At 44.0% G+C, this 21,523-nt stretch overlaps 1 protein-coding gene across 1 annotated transcript in view; it reads left to right on the top strand.

The window, feature by feature from the left end:
* The window catches only part of OBSCN (obscurin, cytoskeletal calmodulin and titin-interacting RhoGEF), a 255,381-nt gene that overhangs the window by 88,756 nt on the left and 145,102 nt on the right, over positions 1-21,523 (top strand). Inside the window, exons 21-29 of the mRNA XM_075062167.1 lie at positions 1,792-2,067; positions 3,769-4,044; positions 4,922-5,197; positions 8,335-8,601; positions 9,673-9,942; positions 10,226-10,492; positions 19,292-19,558; positions 20,450-20,562; positions 21,338-21,491. Of these exons, the coding sequence (XP_074918268.1) occupies positions 1,792-2,067; positions 3,769-4,044; positions 4,922-5,197; positions 8,335-8,601; positions 9,673-9,942; positions 10,226-10,492; positions 19,292-19,558; positions 20,450-20,562; positions 21,338-21,491 (2,166 nt within the window). The remainder of the gene's footprint in view (positions 1-1,791; positions 2,068-3,768; positions 4,045-4,921; positions 5,198-8,334; positions 8,602-9,672; positions 9,943-10,225; positions 10,493-19,291; positions 19,559-20,449; positions 20,563-21,337; positions 21,492-21,523) is intronic.

The raw sequence follows: 21,523 nt of genomic DNA on the forward strand, positions 1-21,523 counted from the left end.
GTGAAGTTGCAGAGGGGAGCCATGGTGGAGTGGCCACATGGTGGTATCTGCACTTCCGTTGCCCCTCGTGGACAGGCGCTCTCCAGGTCTGCCCAGGAGAGACTGGCGGGGAAGGACGTCACAGGGCTGGGGATCTGCCTTTACATGACTGCATTGGCCCTAATGCCCCATGCATGTGGCACGGAGGGGGAGAAGGTGAAGTGCTCTGATGCCTGGGCTTCCAATTGGGAGAGTGGGTTTCACCTTCCCAGCTCACCCACACTCCTTTGCAGATGTTCTGATTACTCCTGCATTATGTGGGAGATGAGCATTTCATCCCGAGCATAAGGCTCCATGTGTTTGAGGTGGGCAGGCTGGTACAGTCTGAGAGGCTCCATGCCCCAAAGGGGTCCTGGCTGGGAGGGGCTGGTGTGTAGCCAGATGACCAGTAGCACTGTGAGAATGCATTCTGCACCTTGGTGCTGGGGAAGCATCCTCTCTGTCTCCGTGCACTACAAGGATGACAGCTCTGGCATCTGCCTCTCAGATGGTGCAGCTCTGTGACACATCCAGTGGAGCCAGGGCTGCAAAGCCACAATCCAGCCCTGAATATAGAGGAGAGAGATCACCCATCTGATCTCAGTCCTCTGGCAATATACAAAAAGGTTTAATTATGATTTCAAACAATGTGTTAAGCACCTGTTACCCTGGGTGCTGTACCTTAAGCAAATTCAGTAATTGAATCATAAATTCAGCTTGGCCAGCTAGAAAGTCCATCAGGACCTTGTCCTAGCTGGAGGAGACAATCTTTTCCCAAATCTGCAGAGACATGCAGGTGCAAGCAGCAGAGATTAAACAGTCCTTATCCAAGCAAACCAAACTGCACAGAGGGTGTGTGAGCCAATGAGTAGGGCACTGGACTGGGGACTCGAGAAAGCTTGGTTCTATTCCTAACTCTGCTGTTGACCTGCTGTGTGGCCTTGGTCCAGTCATTTCCCCTCTGTGTGTCTGTCTCCCCGCTACCCTTTACCTATTTAGGTTATAAACCAGGGTTTCTCAGACTGGGGTCGTCGCTTGTGTAGGGAAAGCCCCTGGCAGGCCAGGCCGGTGTGTTTACCTGCCGCGTCTGCAGGTATGGCCGGTTGCGGCTCCCTCTGGCCGCAGTTTGCTGCTCCAGGCCAATGGGAGCTGCTGGAAGCGACATGGAGCGAGGGACTTACTGGCCGCCACTTCCAGCAGCTCCCATTGGCCCAGAGCAGTGAACTGAGAAACCCTGTTGTAAACTCTTTGGTACAGGGACTGTCTCCTACTGTATGTTTGTGCTGTACCTAGTATGGTCCTGCCTCTAGGTGCTACTTCAATATGATTGCTGCTAATAATAACAACAAATATGAGAAATTCTGCAGTCACAGTGGGATTCTAGCTTATGTCCTCCAGGAAGGGAATAGCGTAGTCAAGGCCCTGCTGCTAAAAACTGCACTTGGCCTGATCCTTGGAATGACTAGTGAGGACTGCCCAGCTGATCTGATTTGCCTTGATGGGACCTGGAATGAGAGCATAACGTGGTGATAAGCAATGTGGCCACCTTTCTGGCAAGCTAACATAGATCCTTAACTGTTTTGTCATAGCTCCTGTGAAACAGTAACAAGAAAGTTTACCACATAAGAAAACCTAAAAATGTTTTCTGTGGTGATGTGAGAACTTTTGTCAGATTGGAGACATGGATTTAATTGTTCCCCTTAGGTCCTGATACAAGTTTTGGCAGCTTTCAGGTTATAGATTCACTTACTTTGAAATGTTATCTTTTTTCAGAGCCAGAAATCATATTTGCAAACCAGGAGAAGGTGCAGAAGGAGGTGAAGGCTGTGCTGACAGAGAGCGCCACCCTCTCCTGCGAAGTGGCCCAGGCCAAAACTGAAGTGAAATGGTACAAGGATGGGAAACTGATCACCTCCAGCAAGAAATTCAAAGTGGAGTCTGAGGGCAAATCCCGGCGTCTGGTTGTGGAGCAGGTGGAGAAGAAGGATGGTGGAGAGTACACCTGTGAGGCCGCAGGCCAGAAACTGACCTTCAAGTTTAATGTCACAGGTGGGAGAAAAACCCTCCTGAATTCCCAGTAATACTGTCATGTCTGAAAATGAGCTAACAACAACAGTAACAAATGTGTGCTTTTATAAATTAGTGTCGCTCCACTGCAGGCTAGGAGCTAGGTTGATTTATGCTAGCTGAAGGTCTGCCCTAATGTTTTGCATATACCAAAATATCAGGGTATATCAACATGTCATAAGAGTGCGTCACATTATTAAATTGGAGAATTAATAATAGATAAAGTAATAAAAATGATATACTCCTTGCAGAACAGCATGAAACTTTTATATACACACAGGGAGAAATAAATTAAGATGCACGGACAAGGGGAATAAAAACTGTTAATTGAGATTTGAAAAGGGGCGGTGGGAGAGAGGCACAGTAGGGTTGTTCCAGCTGGCAAGACCTACAGAGGAGGTGGCTTTTGCATGAACAATGGTGAGATGGAAGTCAGTGGAGCCCTAATGATATACATGAGTGGAGGAGCTGGGCCTAACTGGTGATGGGTGAACCAGTGTGGAAACTGGTCCAAACTGTCACTCAGAATTCAAACTGAATCTGGACTAAACTTTTTGAAGTTCAAAAACATTGGACTTTAAAAAACAATCAGACAATTTTCTTGCTGCCCCTGCTTTTCCCATAGTCAGATGTAAAGTACCTAATTATTACAACAGGTTCTTCTAGTGCCTGACATTGGACAGCATCCCTGTCCAGGAAAGCCTGTAAGCATATGCTTAACTTTAAGTATATGCTTCAGTGCTTTCCTGGATTAGGCTTTGGCATTTCCAGCCTCAGAGGAAGTCAGAAGTAACAAAAACCTCTTCTTGCAAGATTCCCAGCCTGGCTTTGGAGACTGAGGAGGCTGGGATATGTTTTTTGGAGAAGCAGCCACTTTTCTGAGTGCTCATCCAAACTGATCTAAAGCTGTGAATTTTCTGAGGTCCTTTCATTGTAAGTTTTTGTTCCTGATCCAATGAGATGCTGCCAGGAGCAGCGGCAGTCTTTTTGGCGCCCTAGGCGGCAGAAGGTCCCACCCCCAAAATGATGCCCCCGACAGAGGTGGCAGAAGGTCCTCCCCCTAAAATACCGCCGACGACTGCGGTGGTCGAACATCTGGCTACTGTCCCCCAAATGTCAGCGCCCTAGGCAACCACCTAGGTTGCCTAATGGGTTGCACCGGCCCTGGATGCTGCATGCCTCCTGCCATATGTTAAATACCCTCTTCTCCTGAAGTTGCCTGCAGTTTGCAAGATTGGACCTGATTCAGCAAGGCACTTAGCTTTGGTCACTTTAAGCACGTGAAGTCAAAGGGACTGCCAGCTGCTTCAAATTAAACATGTACTTTTGTGCACCTTGCCGAGCCCGGTCTTTAATTATCAGAGTATTGTACTAGTAACAGTATTCTCTGGAAAGGGAAGTTCCCGCTGGGAATGACCATGGGCGAGATCGCTGTGAGTCTGTGTTGTCATGTTGGTTTATGATGGAAAAATGATCAAAGAAGGAAGAACTTCTGCATTGTATGGCCTAATTAGCAACAAACAAACAAATAAATAGAGACATTCTCCAGCAGCAACTACTATTGTTGGCAAATGACAAATTTCAGAATTTCCAAAGTTGGTGCATGTCGATGTGCTAAGACCTGTTAGATGGGCTAATTTTATTTTAATCAATCATTTTTTCTCTTTTCTTTTTCCTACTCAGAGCCAGAATCTGCATTTGTAAACGAGGAGAAGGTGCAGAAGGAGGTGAAGGCTATGCTGACAGAGAGCGCCATCTTGTCCTGCGAAGTGGCCCAGGCCAAGACTGAAGTGAAATGGCACAAGGACGGCAAACTTATAACCCCCAGCAAGAAACTCAGAGTAGAGTCCGAGGGTAAATCCCGGCGTCTGGTCCTGGAGCAGATGGAGAAGGAGGATGCTGGAGAGTACACCTGTGAGGCCGCAGGCCAAAAACTGACCTTCAAGATTGAAGCAGTAGGTGAGTGTTCTCTCGCACACTCATTCTGGTCAGATTTTTCATCTGTAAGACGTGCTTGGAGTGAATATCTTCTATTCCTTAATTCCTGGGAGTAGCTGGGCCAAGATCTGCCTGGGTGTTACATCCCTGACTTCAAATAAGCTACACAGACCCCGCAGATTAATGTATCCTATTCACTTTGTCGGTGCTGTGTAGGTGTGGTCGAAGGCAGATTTGGCTGATAATCTTTACGTTGTATAACACAGTGCTACATGGTTTGTTTTTACATTTTACATTGTCTCCTTCACAGACACAATCTCAAATCATTTTACAGAGATAATGGACTGAACGGGAGATAGAAGTTGAAGAGTTTTAAAGAGGAGAAATCGTGACTTGGAAGAATGGTGCTAGTTAAATGAAGTAGCAGCGTGTGTTAAAGGGCTGTGGTGCATTATGGGAGTTAGAGATGAGGCCATGAGAGGAGGAGAAAAGTGAGCCTATAGAGTAGTAGGTACAAACAAGGAAAAAAATTTAGGGTGCAACAAGTCCACAGAGTTAAATTTGAATTAGGACCATGGTGACAGAGTAACTTCCATACACTATGAAACAAGAATCTTAGAGGATTCCAGATGCATGTTTATGTGCATGTGTATTTTTTTTCATTGTCTTTGATTCTATAACAAATTACCTCTATAAGGGAACAACTGATCATTTCCCGCTCAGTCCAAGATAAAAGAGACAGCAGGTTCCAAACATTCAGCTGAATCCCTGGGATATGTGGATCACAGGACAATTTTTGGGTTATTTTATGAGTCATGGAGCAAAAAGTGGTTGAGAACGACTGTTCTAGGGAGCAGGAAACCAGCCTGTTTTTTGTTTGTTTTGATTACTTCTCTAGAACCGGAGGCAAAATTCCAAAAGAAACTTGTCCAGGAAGAACCAATCATTGTTCAGGAACATGAGAGCATCACACTGGCCACTTCGGTAACACCTGAAACGGCCGTAGTCAAGTGGTTCAAAGATGGAACCGAGATCAAGGGAAGCAAAAAGTATGAGATTAAGTCTGATGGAGCCTCCAGGACTCTGACCGTGAAGCTGGTTGAGGGCAAAGACAGCGCTGTGTACACCTGCAAGACAAAGAATGACAAGCAGGAGTTCAAAGTGCAAGTGAGAGGTGAGAGGAACAACAGCAGATGTGTCAGCTTCATTCCCAACAATATGTATACATAGAGATATATCTATCTCATAGAGCTGGAAGGGACCCTGAAAGGTCATAGAGTCCAGCCCCCTGCCTTTACTAACAGGACCAAATACTGATTTTGCCCCAGATCCCTAAGTGGCCCCCTCAAGGATAGAACTCACAACCCTGGGTTTTGCAGGCCAATGCACAAACCACTGAGCTATCCCTCCCCCCAAAATCAAATGGATCATGCTCGGTGTTGGAGGCCAAGGGGCTGCAGTTGAAAATTACCCTCCCCTCTTCATTGCTCAGCTCTCAGGGCCCTTCTGTCATGGCTGCTGTGATTCTGGCTTCAGGGTCCAGCAGATTCATTTCCCTAAATGTCCATACAGAGCAAAGTTGCTTCCTACTCCCACCAGGCTAGTTCATGGCCTGTACTGCATGCTCGTGCGGGGAGGAAGGGGGTCGTAAGGTGCTCCCTATTCCTTGGGGCTTGTTATCCATGTTACAGGTAGCTGTATGGGGACAGAGCACTATTCCATCCCCTTCACAGGTGGGTGGAGTGTGCTCATGGCCATTGCGCCACCCCACCGGCCAGCACAGCAGAGCCAGCATGGAGGCGGGCATAAATTGTGCCAGGAGAAGGGCATGGGGGGAGATAGTTTAATTCCCCACGGAGCAAGCAGGGACAGAAACATGGCTCTGAATTTGGCCCTTGCTGTGTCTCTGAGGTTGGGCTGCTTTCTGCGTCCCTTTATCAAGGCAGGTTATAGGAGATGACAGTCTAGCCCAGAGTGTTTGAGTTGTGCTGGCCCAGAAACAAATGGATTCTCCCGCTTACCTCTGTCAAAGTTAGACTCAGGACTCTCAGTTTGTCAGACCACTCTGTTTTATTAGCACAGTGCTCTGCTAATACACCCAGATAATGTGAGCAGCCATGCTAGGCCTAAACAGTCTTATTTATACAGATAAAAGGGCGAGAACTTAACAAGATAACAAAGGAAGCAGAATCTGATAAGTTTACCTGGGCTAGGCATGTATATTTTATTTCCTTACTAACTATTACCGATCTTCTGTTAATGTTTCGCCATTAGCACCATTGTTTATGCCTAATGTTTCTTTTCCTGGCACCTGTATTTCAACATTTCTTATTTCTGCTTAAAGGTACATACAACATTTCTTTAATCCATTCTTATTTTTACAATATAATTCATTCTACTTTCACACCTCTCAGGACTGCACTGTGGTAATGATTTGTAGCTGGGGAGCTGTGCGGAGAGCTCTGCTTACCCAGGCTGGGAAGAGGAGGGCAACTGCTGCTCCCCTCACCACCCCTTTACTTTAACCTCTGATGATAAAGCACAGTGTGGTTTTGGGCAAGTCACTGAGTCTCTCTGTATGTCACTTACCCATTTACATGAGATTCCGCTCCTTAGCAACCCCTCAGCTGCCAGCGAAAAGTTGCCATGGTTTGGCCATTGCCAATAAGCAGAAAGCAGGATGGCAGGGCTGCAGCCAGGGAAGGAAGCACTGGAACGTGCCAAGCACAGGTTGCAAGCAGATTGGCGGGGCCAGCCAGGGAAGGCCTATCCTAGCACTTCCTCCCCTGGCGACAGCCCTGCAAACCTGCCTGAAGCAGGGGTCTCGCTTCTAGAAAAAATTCTCAGGAAGCGTTACACCGTTGCCAATATCCAGATCTCATGAGAATTAAAGTCAATGGGACAAGATGGATTCCCAGCACAATATTGCTATTAACTGTAAGTTGTTAATATCAAGGTTGCTATTAAGGGCCATCCACTTTACTTCCCTACCTCACAGGTGTATTGTGAGGGTAAATATATTAAAGAGGGTGAGGTGCCCAGGTTGTGTGGTAATGGGGTGGTATAAGGGGTCGTGAATAGATAGATAAAAAGCAACAAAGAGTCCTGTGGCACCTTATAGACTAACAGACGTATTGGAGCATGAGGTTTCGGGGGTGAATACCCACTGATGCACGTCTGACAAAGTGGGTATTCACCCACGAAAGCTTATGCTCCAATACGTCTGTTAGTCTATAAGATGCCACAGGACTCTTTGCTGCTTTTACAGATCCAGACTAACACGGCTACCCCTCTGATACTTGGATAGATAGATGTCTATTTCACGAGGAGGGTGGTGAAGCACTGGAATGGGTTACCTAGGGAGGTGGTGGAATCTCCTTCCTTAGAGGTTTTTAAGGTCAGGTTTGACAAAGCCCTGGCTGGGATGATTTAGTTGGTGTTGGTCCTGCTTTGAGCAGGGGGTCGGACTAGATGACCTCCTGAGGTCCCTTCCAACCCTAATCTTCTACGATTCTATTCTATGTCAGAGAGGTGTGAGAGATTGTGGAGAGAGATACCTGGGAGTGGAGGATGAATTTCATATCGTGGGGCCACAGAACAAAGGCTGTATCATCTCCTACCCCAGAGCAATGATGGTAACATCCCCCTGCCAAGGAAACACGTGATGTGATAGCTCAGCAGATGAGTTCGATTTATCAGGTGGAATGCAGAACAAAAAGGAAAAAGGAGAGGACAACCCCAAACCCAGGCATTTTAAGGCATCATTCTGACACCTCTCCTTCCAGAATTAAAAAGGGTCTAAGATTTCTTTTGTATTTTATTTTACTTTAAAGGACTCACTCTAATCTGCCAACTCAATGGTCTGTACGAATCTGATGGATTTGTCACTTGATAAACATGCTTTCAGCTGTGTGTCCATTCCCACTCTCTAAGGATAGGCAGCCAGCCTATAGGGGTGTTGGACCAGCAGTTAGAAGACCTGAGTTCTATTCCTGACTCACTGTGTGTGTGTGAGACCCTGGGCAAGTCACTAATCTGCTTTGTAATCTTAGTGTCCTCCAGTGAAAAGGGTTTTTTTTTGTTTGTGTGTGTTTTACTCACTTTCATGACATCTTTTGAGATGGGTGGATGAAAAGTTGCTATTATTATTACTGAGTCAGAATTTGCGATGTTCTTTCTATTGCTGACATTTTCTTGAATTTCCCACCTTCCTCGGATCCAAAGATCCTCCTATTTAAAAAAAAAAAAAGAGTAAGAAAACAATCTTCTGCTCTGCTCTGCATTCATTGTTTTCCTTCCAATGAATCTCAGAAATCCCTGTGAAGTTTGCAAAGAAATTAGAAGAGGTCAGTGCTGAGATCGGAGGAACCATCTCTCTGACCTGTGAGCTGAGCCAGGTTAAGGGGAATGTGCTGTGGTACAAGGACGGAGTTGAGGTCAAACCCAGCAAGCGCTTCCAGATTCGTGAGGATGGTGTCAAGCGGATCCTGACCATAATAGGACTCCGGGCCGAAGACAAGGGAGAGTACTCCTGTGAATCACGGGACGACAAAAGCAGCATTCAGGTCACCCCCAGAGGTACCTTGCCAGATCCATGACACTGTGTGTGACATCCTGCTCCCCTCCCCTTCCATTACAGTGCTAAAGAGCTGCATTAAAAAAATTCCTCCTGGGTTAAAAGGGCAGGGGATATTGTTACTTGCATGCAGAAAAGTATGTTGTAGCTGGGAAAATAAGAGCTCCCATCTTACAGTTAATGAATAGACAGCATGACTGCCATTCTGAAAGAGAGAGATGCAATGTATATTGTAAGTAGAAGATCCCTTGATATGATATTTAACAATGATAAAAAGCTATAAATTTAAGTAGCAGCAACAATAAGAGCTAGTGCAGAGTCCTGCTAAAGTAGTATGTGGACTTAGTATGGGTTGATTATATCATCCTCTGCTGGATGATGCCACACCAATATAACTTGCTGCTTAACCAAGTTTCTCTTTTATCTCACATGACAGAGCCCTATGATTTTGGCGGTGAAAGACCCGGGGTCAGTCTTGGTATTAGTATATGTGAAGCCACAGTTTGTTACCTTACCATGTCCACTTTAAAGTCTAAATTATATATGAGCCTTAAAAAGTCTCCTCCTAGGACCCAATTTGAACTATGGTGGTTTAAGAGGATGTTCAGATTCTGCATTTGGATGCTCTGTTTTCAATTGATTTCATATACAACGAAGGGCAGAACTCTGCTACCTTCCTCCAAAAGCGCTAAAGGTTCTCTTTGCAAAGAAGGTTGTTGTGACTTTGAGACAAACTGAGCTGGGGTCTCATGTTAGATAGGCCATGGACTTGTTGGCCCTGATATTGCATCTGAAGTTGAGGTTAAGGATCCTGAATCTAGACCCAGGATTTTCCCTTACATGTTTGCTCCTATCCTAGGAATAGCACCTCCATATATAAACTTTGGACAGTGAGATGTAATGTGACTATGTTACCATGAGCATGCACTGTCACACTATGAAATATCCATGGCAAAACCATTTGGATCCATGCTGCTGACAATATTACTGAGCCAATCTCCCCTCTGGAGGTTCTCGCAGTATGAGGGATGGTCATGCAAGTGCTGCTAAAATGTCTCCTCCTTCTCTGTCAGCTCCTAGAGTGGTGAAATTCACTACAGGCCTTCACAACATGGTGTCTGAAGAAGGAAAAGAGGCCACATTCAAATGCACCGTCTCCCCCAATGATGCTGCGGTTACATGGCACAGAAACGGTGTCAAAATTGAAGCCAGTAAGAAACATGTGATCTCTCAGAAGGACACCAGTCACAGCCTCACCATCACTGACCTGACTCTGGAGGATGCAGCAGAAATCTCAGCCAATGCAGAGGGTGTGGAAAGCAAAGCCACCCTCACAGTCCGAGGTGAGAGAATAAGGTCCCTTTGACTGACTGTCATCCATATTGTGAGATGTGTTGTTTTGTACGTTCCTTCTACTGACTTTCTGACTTTGCCATGGGGATGAAAAATGCATGTGTTCCACATGTTAGAATAGTGTCCAGAGTGTTGCAGTGCTGGAGATGCGGCCTCTGTTCACATGGATTTTCCCCAGCTTTGATTTCTTCAGAAGCCATCATTTTAATCTTACTTTAGGGCCAGTTTTCTGGAGTCTCTCAACTTTTACTCTTGTCTCCTTTCATTTGCCAGAGGCGCCGGTGACGTTCAAGAAGAAACTGGAGCCCAAAACGGTTGAGGAGAGGGACACGGTGGTCCTGGAGGTAGAGCTGAGCAAGCCTTCCGTGGAGGTGAAATGGATGAGGAACAGCATCATGCTGAAGTCCAGTGACAACATTGAGATCAAGGCCGAAGGGACGAAACACAGCTTGATGATTAAAAACATCACCTTTGCTGATCGGGGCTTCTATTGCTGTGAGACTCTCGAAGAGAAGACCCAGGCTAAGCTGAATGTGCAAAGTAAGCTAATGTTGAATGTCCACCTGTGCTGTAGCCAATGTTAGGAGGCTGGTTTTGGGAATGCAGGTGTTTCCTCTTAGCTCGCTGCCAGTCAAATGACTGTGTGGGAGAACGTGAGTGCTGGAGCTTCCACAGCTGATTGGTTGTTTGCTCTGACCTCCTCCTTCTACTGTTTCCAACTACCACAGTCCCGTGTCTATTGGCTTCACTCTCCCAGTTCACCATTACATCTCTGAGCTCATCCTTTGTCCCCTCAAATTTCCTCACCCCTTTCCATTCTGTATTTTGCCCCATGCGTTTGATCCTATGAAATCATTCCTCTTCCCACCATTCCACATTCCACCTCTCTTCCTTACAGTACCCCCCACAAAACAGCTCTTGAAATGCAATTAACGTTAAAATAACAAATCTTCTACCAACAAGTGTTTTAGTGTTCAAATAAACTAACGCTCTTCAGTCTGCAACCTCTGTAATTCAGCCTCCTTCTCTGCATTCCCTTTGTCTTCATTTGTAATGCCATATCTTCATTTAGGTTGTATGTGCTCCAGGGCAAGGATCTGTCCAGTTATATGTCCGTAAAGCACCATTAGGAGTTTGAATGCTATATAAATAATAAATTATATTTAGGCACCTTTTGAATATTGAACAGTTGAAGAGAGAGGTTCGGGAGGCTGAGCTCTTATGTAATGGTCCAGATGTGAACTTGGCGGTTCTGCTGAATTTGGATATGGTGTTCTGGCTCATGTCTGTATCTAGTGTGTACACAGGAAATCCATAGAGCTAAGAGTTCAGCAGTAAGAAATATTCTTAACAGGACCAGAAACCCTGGGAAACTCACCTGGCTTTGCATTTTGTTAAAATTCAAAACTCAGATTATCTTTGTGGAATGGTTGAAAACCTTGGGGTGAGTTTTTGACCAAACCCAGGCCAGTTTATGGCTTTGCCATGAAATCCTGTGAAATTTGTGGGTTTCAGTGATTTCAGTGGAAGGCCGGGTATAGTTCAGTCTTGCGGAGGTTTTGGGTTTGTTCAGACCCAGAGTTTAGAGGTTGCGAACGGACATGGATCAAAAGCAAAGCAGCTGCTGTGAAACATCTGTAAGGCGTCTGGCCTTAGAGCAGCTTTAGCTAGTATAGATCTCAGAGTTATAAAGTGTGATGCTTCCCAGGGGTACCCAGGGTTGTGAGGTACCTAGCTAAGACCAGCTCCTAGCGTGCGGGAGTCTTATCAGTGCCTGCTGTGGATCAGCTCCCTGAAACCACTGGCCTCTGGCAACACAAGTGTTGCCTGCCAGGCCTCTGCAGGCCTTGTTCTCTTTGTACAGGTTAGCGAGAGGCACACTCCAATCTCCGAGACCTCTGAGCAGCCCTCTGCAGGGCCCAGCCCCTGCTCCACTGGACGCACAACTCTTAGACCTGCTATTCCCAAAGCACACAACTGTCTGTAAGATTCAGCTCAACACACAACACACAAAGATGTGTAGTGAAAACAATAATAAGTTTATTATCAAAGAATATGGATTCTAGAGAGAGAAAGTCAGAATATTGGAAACAAACGGTTACATACAAAACAAAATCATAACACACTTTACGTTCTGGACCCTAAACTTAACTAGCAAAGCATTCCCCTATCCCCAGCAAAATAGCTTACCCATGTCCTTTCCCCAGCATTTCCAAGCCCTTTGGCAGCTTGTCCTCACAGATGGAAGAAATGAGTTTGCACCTCTGTACCCCTTTGTTATGCCCCCAGAAGTTCATTGTCCTTATTTGTAAACAGGGCTCTGCCCTGCTGGTTCACATCTTCCTGTATATTTCCTTTCTTAGAAGATTTCACAATCAAAGGTATCAGAAATTGATGCCCAAGTGTATTAAAAAAAACCCATGGCTGTGTAATCTCTTTCACACACTGTTTCTATAGTTTCTTCCTTTTCAGAGTTTTTCTTGCTGTCCTCCGGCAAGAGACACTGTTTTAATATCCAGATACAGGATAGTTATCAGCTCTGGTGGCAGCTGCTCATCCAACCTCCACCAAACTGATTAGGCCTGGGAAACAGCAGACTGTGGCTGCGATGAGGAAGATAAAAAGTACCAACCAGGCAGTTAGAGGGCAGGGATATTTAGCGGGTCCATGGACAGTAGAATGATAATGAACAAAATGTATGCAGTACCTGTTGTTTCTGCAAGTACCATATATCTTATTTTAGAAGCTGCCTTTCTTCAGTAGTTTAACTTTTACAATTCAAACTGTAGGAGAAGGCAATTAAATACAGTAGAAGGCATCCTTTGAAGCAGCTTTTGATATGTTACCAGGAGTATATTGAGTTTTACAGGCTTTGAGATTTTAGCATCACTTTAGTTCTCTTGACCTGTATTTTTGTATTTTATTGAGAATACATTGGAAAGGGAAACACTGTCAAATCAAACTTGGCTATTAACCCCCACCCCTGTCCCAATATTTCAAACTTGCTATCTGGTCACCCTAAGCCACATAACCATATCATGCAGTGCTTGCAACTCATGCAGTGTAACTTTGGAATAATACAGGACAGCTTGTATGTGAAATAACTTTAAATAAAAGTGAAACTGACTAGCCCGTGTTCATTGCTCAAGCTGCCATAAATTTATAAATCACATGTATAGAGTTGCGTGAATGCATCACAATGAATTTGTCTCCTTTTCCTGCTTTTAGTACATCTGCTAGCAAATAATGATTGCCTCAAATTTATTCATTAATAAAAGAAGGATTTTTTTATTTGAAATTTTTTATTTTGTTAACTTTGAAGATTAATCTTCAACATACCTATTCATTAAGGGGATGTACAATATAACAGAGCAGCCAGTAAACATGCACAAATATTTGGTACATGGTATTCCAAGTTTGAATTTTCTGTGTTAGTTGTGGTTGTTCACATCAATCACATGACATTACACTGTTTTTAACTGGATGAACATTACTCTTTGCAATTAGGTTTTCAGCACAAATGCAAGGGAAAGGATGGTCTTGTATTTACGACACTGGACTAAGATTTAGGAGATTTTGCCTTTGATTCTACCGTAGACTTCCTGTGTGTGAGCCTGAGCAAATCATTTAATCTCATTTGCCTCAGTTTCCCATCTGTAAAATGAGGATAATGATCCTTGCTTGTCTAAACAGATTGTGATCTATTAGAGATAGCAATTGTTTCTTGCCATGTGTATGCACAATGTAGCACAATGGGGCCCTGATCTAAGTTAGGATGTATACACACTCTAATAATACAAATTATAAATAAGCATAAAATATTTGGAAATTCATGAACACTTTCCATGAATGCTTGTAAGGTTAAACTTAACCTTCATGTTCCATGGACATTTGTGCTAATATACTTAGTTTACTTGCATGTTCATAGGGACCCCGCCCCCCAAACAGTGAGAATATGGACAAAGCAAATTCACATTTAAATTAGAGCAGGAATTGATATAAATAGTAGGCAGTAAATTGGGTATTTAAAATTCTTTCATTTGAAATAATCTCAGGCATTGTTAGTAACATTTGAAAATCTATTTTTTAAACATTATTAGTAACTTTTTAAAACTAAGCAACCTTTAACCTGAGTGTCCCTTTAATATTTATAATGTACAATCAGCATTTAGGACGCTTAGAAAACCTGTACTATGGAATTTAGCTATAACTCAAGAAGTTATGTACAGAAATCCCCAGCTTTCTGTCTTAATTGTACTAGACTGTTTGGCTGGGTCCATGCCCATAGTAAATGTAAAATATAATACAATATTATACAGAGATGTAGAATGCAGTGGAACACAATACACTCTGCTTCTCTGTCATCTTTCATGCAAGGTGCCTGAAAACACTTTACCTTTTATAGGAAACATTCAGCATTCCTTCCAACAAAGCTGTCTGTCACTTCCAGACTGATGAATGAAAAGCAAAACAGCTCTGGTACCCCGATCACTGCTTATATTGTAATGGCTTGGCTACTGTTAATTGCTGCAACAATTGTTTTCCTCATTAGGGTTTTGCATGCTTTGTGCTGTGCAAGGCTAATTTCATGTCTCTTTTTTTAACTTCCCATTCTGAAGACAAGAGGGGATTTCTGTGCCAGATGATTTTTTTTCCGTTGTGCTTCCCGTACATCTGGCTCCACTTTCATCACTTAGTTATTCTTAGCTTCTCTGCATGAGATAGCCCTAAATAGGGGTGTTAATGCTTACAGATTAGTGAGTGCTGGAACTGAATGCATAGTGAAATTTAAAATGTACAAGGTGATCTGAAACAAACTGTGACTTTACAAAGGGGAACAAAGGGGATTCTCTTTGCATATGATCAGCCCTGCTTTCTTTATAAGAAGGCATAGGAAAAGGTGTCCATTTTAAGAAAATCTCAGCTATACGGTATGCAATATTTATGATTCATACAAGTCAGAATGCAAAGGATTATAAGCCTAATTCTGATATCACGCTGATTTTACACCAAAGCCAAGATTTTAAAAAGTAGCAGCCTAAAGTGACGCTCCTAAATGCATATTCAGGCAGCTAAATAAATGTCCTGATTTTTAAAACTGCTGGATAGAGCTGTGCGAACGACTGATTTGATTTGGGTAGAAAAGAAACCAACTATTTTGATACTTTTTGAGGAAATCAGAAATGTCAGAAAAATTTCATTTTGGGTTGAACAAAATTTTTCATTGTGAGCGTTTTAAGGACAACGGAGGAAATGAAGGGCTGGATCTATGAGAAGCTGCTGTCATAAATAGATAGCTAAGGATTAATGTTTCTTTTACCTGTAAAGGGTTAACAAAGGGAACCAAACACCTGACCAGAGGACCAATCAGGAAACTGGATTTTTCAAAGTCAGGGAGGGACGAGCGGAATTTTTTGGGTCTGAGTCTTTTTCTTGTTGTCTCTCAGCTATGAGAAGGTTCGTTCTATCTTCTAATCTTCTGTTTCCAAATTGAAAGTACAGGTAGCAAACAATATAGGCTTTTATGTTGTTTTTGGTGGTATTTACATGTGTGTAGCTTGCTGGAATGTTTCAAATTGGATATCTTTTTGAATCAGACTGTGTATTCATATTTTTCTATAAGCATAGCCCTGTATTGTCACTTGATGCAGAGATTATATTCTTATGTCTTTTCTTTCTTTTTATATAAAGTTTTCTTTTTAAGACTTGTTTGAGTTTTTCTCTCTGGGGTAGGTTAAGGAACGAAGGGGAGGGAATTCTCTTTGTGTTAGATCTATGGAGGGTGAAACTCTGCAGCACCAGGGAATTGGTGGGAGGGGAGGAGAGATAGAATCTTTTCTGTTTCCTTGTATTTGGGGTTTGTCTCTTTGTGAAATAGAGGAGACATGCTTATTGGTATTGTGATGTAAAAGAGATTGCATCAGTACTCCCAGGTTAGCCAGAGAGGAAAGTCTGTGGTAGGAGAGAGAGGGGAAGGGAAGTGGGTTATTTCCCTTTGCGTAAGACTCAGGGCTTCTGGTCTTGGGGTCCTCCAGGGCTGGAGAGACCAGAGGGGGCCAAAACCCTGGAATTTTTGGATGGTGGCAGCGAGATCAAAGCTAAGCTGGTAAATAAGCTTAGAAGGGTTCATGCTAGGCACCCAGATTTCAGGACGCTAAGGTCCAGATTTGGGAGTTGGGCTTATGATAGCTGCTACTGGTGGTGTTTACTGCTCGACCACCCTTTTTATCCAATTGCCCAGTGGTTGGAGCACTCAGCCAGGATGTGGAAGAACTGAGCTCAAGTCCCTGCACCAGAGTAGGGTTTTGAACCTCGGTTTCCTGCAACCCAGGTGAGGTCCCTGACTTCTGGGCTATTAGGTATAAGAATGGCAACTACCTAGCCCCCGATTCTTCATTTTTTGGCCAAATTTTTTTCCAGCCAAAATGTTTTTGCCCAGCTCTAGTGCTGCACACCTAACAGTTCATATTGAAACTTTTAAGTGCTCAGTAGTCTTGAACATTGGGGCACTTATTTAGATGCTTTGCATTGGGCTAAGAAGCTTGATTTTAGGAAGCCATTTTTAATAATTTTAATCTGCATTGATACCATTTGGCCTGATCCTGCTCTCATTTACACTAGTGCAAATGCAGAGGAGTAACCGTAAAGTCAATTGAGTTACACTATTGCAGAGTTTCTCAAAGAGGGGTCGCCGCTTGTGTAGGGAAAGCCCCTGGCGGACCCGGCTGGTGTGTTTATCTGCCGCATCCACGGGTCCAGCCAGTCGCGGCTCCCACTGGCCGCGGATTGCTGCTCCGGGCCAATGGGAGCTGCTGGAAGCGGCGTGGGCCGAGGGACTTACTGGCCACCGCTTCCAGCAGCTCCCATTGGCCCAGAGCAGCGATCCGCGGTTCCGGCCTGACCTGTGGACAGGACAGGTAAATACACTGGCCCAGCCCACCAGGGGCTTTCCCTACACAAGCATCGACCCCTGTTTGAGAAACCCTGCCCTATTGTGAAAGCAGTGTGAGAGCAGTAACTAGAACAGGGGTAGGCAACCTATGGCACGCGTGCCGAAGGCGGCACGTGAGCTGATTTTCAATGGCACTCACACTGCCCGGGTCCTGGCCACCGGTCTGGGGGGCTCTGCATGTTAATTTAATTTTAAATGAAGCTTCTTAAATATTTTAAAAACCTTATTTACTTTACATACAACAATAGTTTAGTTTATATATTATAGACTTATAGAAAGAGACCTTCTAAAAACGTTGAAATGTATTACTGGCACGCAAAACCTTAAATTAGAGTGAAGAAATGAAGACTCGGCACAGCACTTTGAAAAGGTTGCCGACCCCTGAACTAGAATATTAATATTGAGAGGGAAGATTGGATATCTCTTGACATAATTCCAGCCTGTAATATTTTCTTTTAAAGTAACCCTTTAAAGGCTTTTCCCCAGATGCCTTCATGGGGGAGGATATTCACAAAAGAAGAAATTCATGCCAGGCCTATCTTTACTATATGCCTGGACGGCGTCTGCTGAGAACTTGCTCCATTTCTTGAGTTGGTGTTTTTTGCTAATGCCTTCCCCTCCAGCTCATCCCCAGCAACCTAAGCACATTCCCTGTTTGAAGTGCTGAAGTATCTGTTAAACCAGAGGAAAGGTCATCACAGCAGCAGGCACACCAGGTTCTTTGGAAACATCTTTCAGCTTAAAGAATGAGACACCATAGAGGGGGGCGGGAATGGCCGTAAACTTAGATGAAGAGTCAAGGAATAATAAAGCCTAAGATAGAATGGAGTTCAAAATTTGTGTCTGAGAAAGGGAAGCGACAGTGCAAACTCCGGGGAAAATGTCTGTTCTCCCCTTGTGGGGCATGGGCAAAGAATGTCCCGGGGGACAAATCTTGTCTCGGCCTCAGTGGCTGTGGAAAAGATGCCTTGGCAGAGGAACCAGTGCAATTCCATTGGACAGAGACTGAGTGAGATTTAGAGATTTGTTGTAGGTACTGCATATTCCCTGCTGTGTGGAGGAACAGGGCAGCAATGCACAGTAGGAAGGGCCAAAGGATCCATCACTGTACGGATTCTTTGGCTTTCTTCCTGAGGCAGAAGGGGTTGGGGCCTAGTTTCTGAAACAGCTCCATGGAGCAGTTCCACAGTCACTCTGGAGCCTAGGGGGTGGAGTCCATCAATGGCAGGAGGGTTTTGAGTCTTGAAGAAAACAGTGAACACCTAAGGGTATGTCTACACTACCCGCCGGATCGGTGGGTAGTGATTGATCTATCCGAGATCTATGTATCGTGTCTCATCTAGAAGTGATACATCAATCCCTGAACGCACTCCCTGTCTACTCCAGAACTCCACCAGGGTGAGAGGTGGAAGCGGAGTCGACGAGGGAGTGGCGGCCGTCAATCTCGCGCCCCGAGGATGCGAAGTAAGTTGATCTAAGATACGTTGACTTCAGCTATGCTATTCTCATAGTTGAAGTTGTGTATTTTAGATCGACATGCCACCCCCCAGGGTAGACTAGGCCTTTAAGACCCAGGCCCTAGTCACAACCATGAAACTGAGCACCCATGTGAACTCCTGGTAATGCTTGGATATCTGGATCCATATCTAAACTTTGTGGCTTGGGTTCATCTCTTCTGCAGACACATTAGAAGGTTGGACTATTCTCAGTTCAGCCTTGTGGAGTTTAAAGTTTTGTGAATGTTTTATGGTTTTACTGAAGTTAACTATCCTATTTTTTTCTGGTATTTTAATCCATTTTTAAGGGTGATTCAGTTTTAAATATTATATTGATCTTTCTAATTGATGGGCTGTTGGTGCTATATATTCAGGGTAGGTAAAACTCCCCAAAAGTGAGGCTGCTTCCAGTGGGTGTCCTAGCCACTACACTGCATACTATGAGACTTTTTTATACAAATGTTTCACTCTTTCCTTTACCTGCTATTTTCGCTCCATAGTTTATCCTTTTTGGAATGCTGACAAGGACTGATTCATTGTTCCTTGCGCTCCCCCATCTGTCTGGTGTACCTACCTGTTGTCTCTCATTTGTATATGGCCTGTAAACTCTTCAGGTTAGGAACTGTTTCTTTGTTCTGTGTTGTACAGTGTCTAGCCCAGTGGGGTCATGGTCCGTGACACAGGCTTCTAGGCACTACTGCAATACAAATAAATAACAAAAATTACCTTCTCTAGGGCATCTGGTACTGGCCAGTGTCAGTGAGTGGTTTGATTCACTTTTGTTTGTTTGAAGTGGCTGATCTGCTACCTTTGCTCTGAGTGAGTGGATGGAGAGGTTATCTTTGCTTCCAATGCAATATCTCCAACCCTTCAATATCGTTTGTTTTTCAGTGAGGCAGATCAAACTGGTGAAAGGCCTGCAGCCGCTGGAAGCCCGTGAAAAGGGGACTGTCACCTTCGAGCTGGAGCTGTCTCATGAGGATGTGGAAGGAAGCTGGATGAAGGACAGTCTGAAACTGAAACCAGGGGAGAACTGCCACATTAGCATCCTGGGAAAGAAACATTCACTGACACTTTCGTCCCTGAAGCTAGAAGACTCAGGCCTTATCTCCTTCAAGACAGAAGGCATCCATTCTTCAGGGAGGCTTATAGTAACAGGTATATACCTCTGCAGTGTGGAACTCTGCTTGGGATGGGTTCCGGTAGAACAGACAGTACATGCCACAGGTTGACTGAGAGTGAAATAGTCCATCTGGGTATGTCTTTGATTAGTTGTTATGCCAGAGGTTTTCAGAGCCGTGGCATGTCAGTATTCTGCAGTTCATGGCAAGTGGAGTTTGCACCTCGCTTCTGTATTTACTGTTGAGATGCACAAGAAAACAGCAGAGAAAGCTGATATAAATATACCCTTTCACACATCCCCACCTATTATTATGTATGATTGATGATTACCCGTTATTAAGTACTGACAATTTGCTTGGTGCTGTTTAAGGTACCAAGTGAAGGCAATTCTTTCCCTTATTGTGCATGGAACTCCCTTCTTGAGCTGGTGTCTCCTTGATTCAGATCCCTCCCGAAGACCCACCTTTTCTCTGTTGCCAACCAGTAACTATAATGGTATAGATGTAGGGTAATTTATGACTGTCTTTAGATCTTTATATAGATAATGTATATGCTGTCGTTAAAACTGTGTATAATCAGGATGCAGATGATTGCCGTTTGTCCACCTTGCTTGCTTGCTTGTTCCTTGTCTGTATCTGAATGTCATGGCAGTGTCTTTGTCTTCCTTTTTATTTATACAGAGCTTAGCACATTCTGTCTGCTACCAGGAACAAATAATAATTAATCATAATGACATTATGTACTGAATAAATTAAATATGGGCTGTGAGCCAATGGCAGAATATGCAAAACTATTTTTTCTTTCCTTTTTTTTTTTGCTTACAGGATATAGTAATCACTTAAGATGTATCCTATTTATTGATTATTCTCTGAGTCTTGTGCTCCTACCAAACCCAATCCTCCTCTTACTGTATTTTCTTTTTGGCAGAGTTGCCTGTGAAAATAAACAAGGCTTTGGTCGACATCAAAGCTCCTGAGAAGTCTAAAGTGACGTTTGAGTGTGAGCTCTCCAGACCTAATGTGGAGGTCAAGTGGTTTAAGGTACAGCACTTAGCAGACAATAAAGTCTTCATTTTTCATTTAAGGCCTGATCCATCTTCTCCAGAAGTCAGTGGACACCTTTCCATTAACTTCAAAAGGAGATGGGTATGGGCTGTTTCTATGCAGCTCTGGTTATCCAACATTAATCAAAACTCTTGGTTTCTTTATCTGTGAGCTCGTACAGTCTGCCTTACCTCTGTCTAGAGTGTTTGCTTACTAATCTTTAAGGGTGTTTTCATGGAGGTAGTCCCAAATTTCAACTTCTCTGGAATTTGCAGTAAACTTGCAGATTTTTGGTGCTTTTATGTAAGGCTTGTTGATGACTATTGGTCCAGTCTCCTGACTCATTTAACCACAAGGCATGTTGTCAAATTATTACAATATAGGACTAGGATCCAGGATTCTTGGGTTCTATTTGCACTCCTGGGCATGTTAGATTGCCTCTCCTGGGCCTCAGGTCATCCCTTTGTAAAATGGGGACAATAGTGACAAGTCTCAGAGTGGTGGAGTGAGGCTTAATTATTTACTCTTTGTAAAGTGCTTTGAGGCCCTCGGATGAGTTCCAGTTCCTCAAAGTTTTAAGCACATGCTTAAGTCCATCCCTATTTGGTGATGCATTCACACATATGCTTAACTTCAATCATGTGCTTAAGTCCCATTGACGTAAGTGAGACATAAGCATGTGTATAAAGTTAGGTAGGTGTGAATGCTGCACTGAACCAAGGCTTATATAAGGGTAATAAGTGATGATCCTGGTTTGGTTTTTGCCTTCTAGAATGGATCTGAGCTCCGGCCAAGTAAAAAAGTGGCAATTATTTCCCAGGAAATTAAGAGAAGCCTCATTATTCACAAGTGTGACTATGATGACCAAGGAACCTATGTATGCGATGCAGCTGATGACAAGAGTTCCGCTACCCTTATGGTCCATGGTATGTTTGATAGACAGAGGAAGTGTTCCTTG

This window comes from Chelonoidis abingdonii, chromosome 2 (genome assembly GCF_003597395.2).
Source record: "Chelonoidis abingdonii isolate Lonesome George chromosome 2, CheloAbing_2.0, whole genome shotgun sequence".
NCBI classification, from domain to species: domain Eukaryota; kingdom Metazoa; phylum Chordata; order Testudines; family Testudinidae; genus Chelonoidis; species Chelonoidis abingdonii.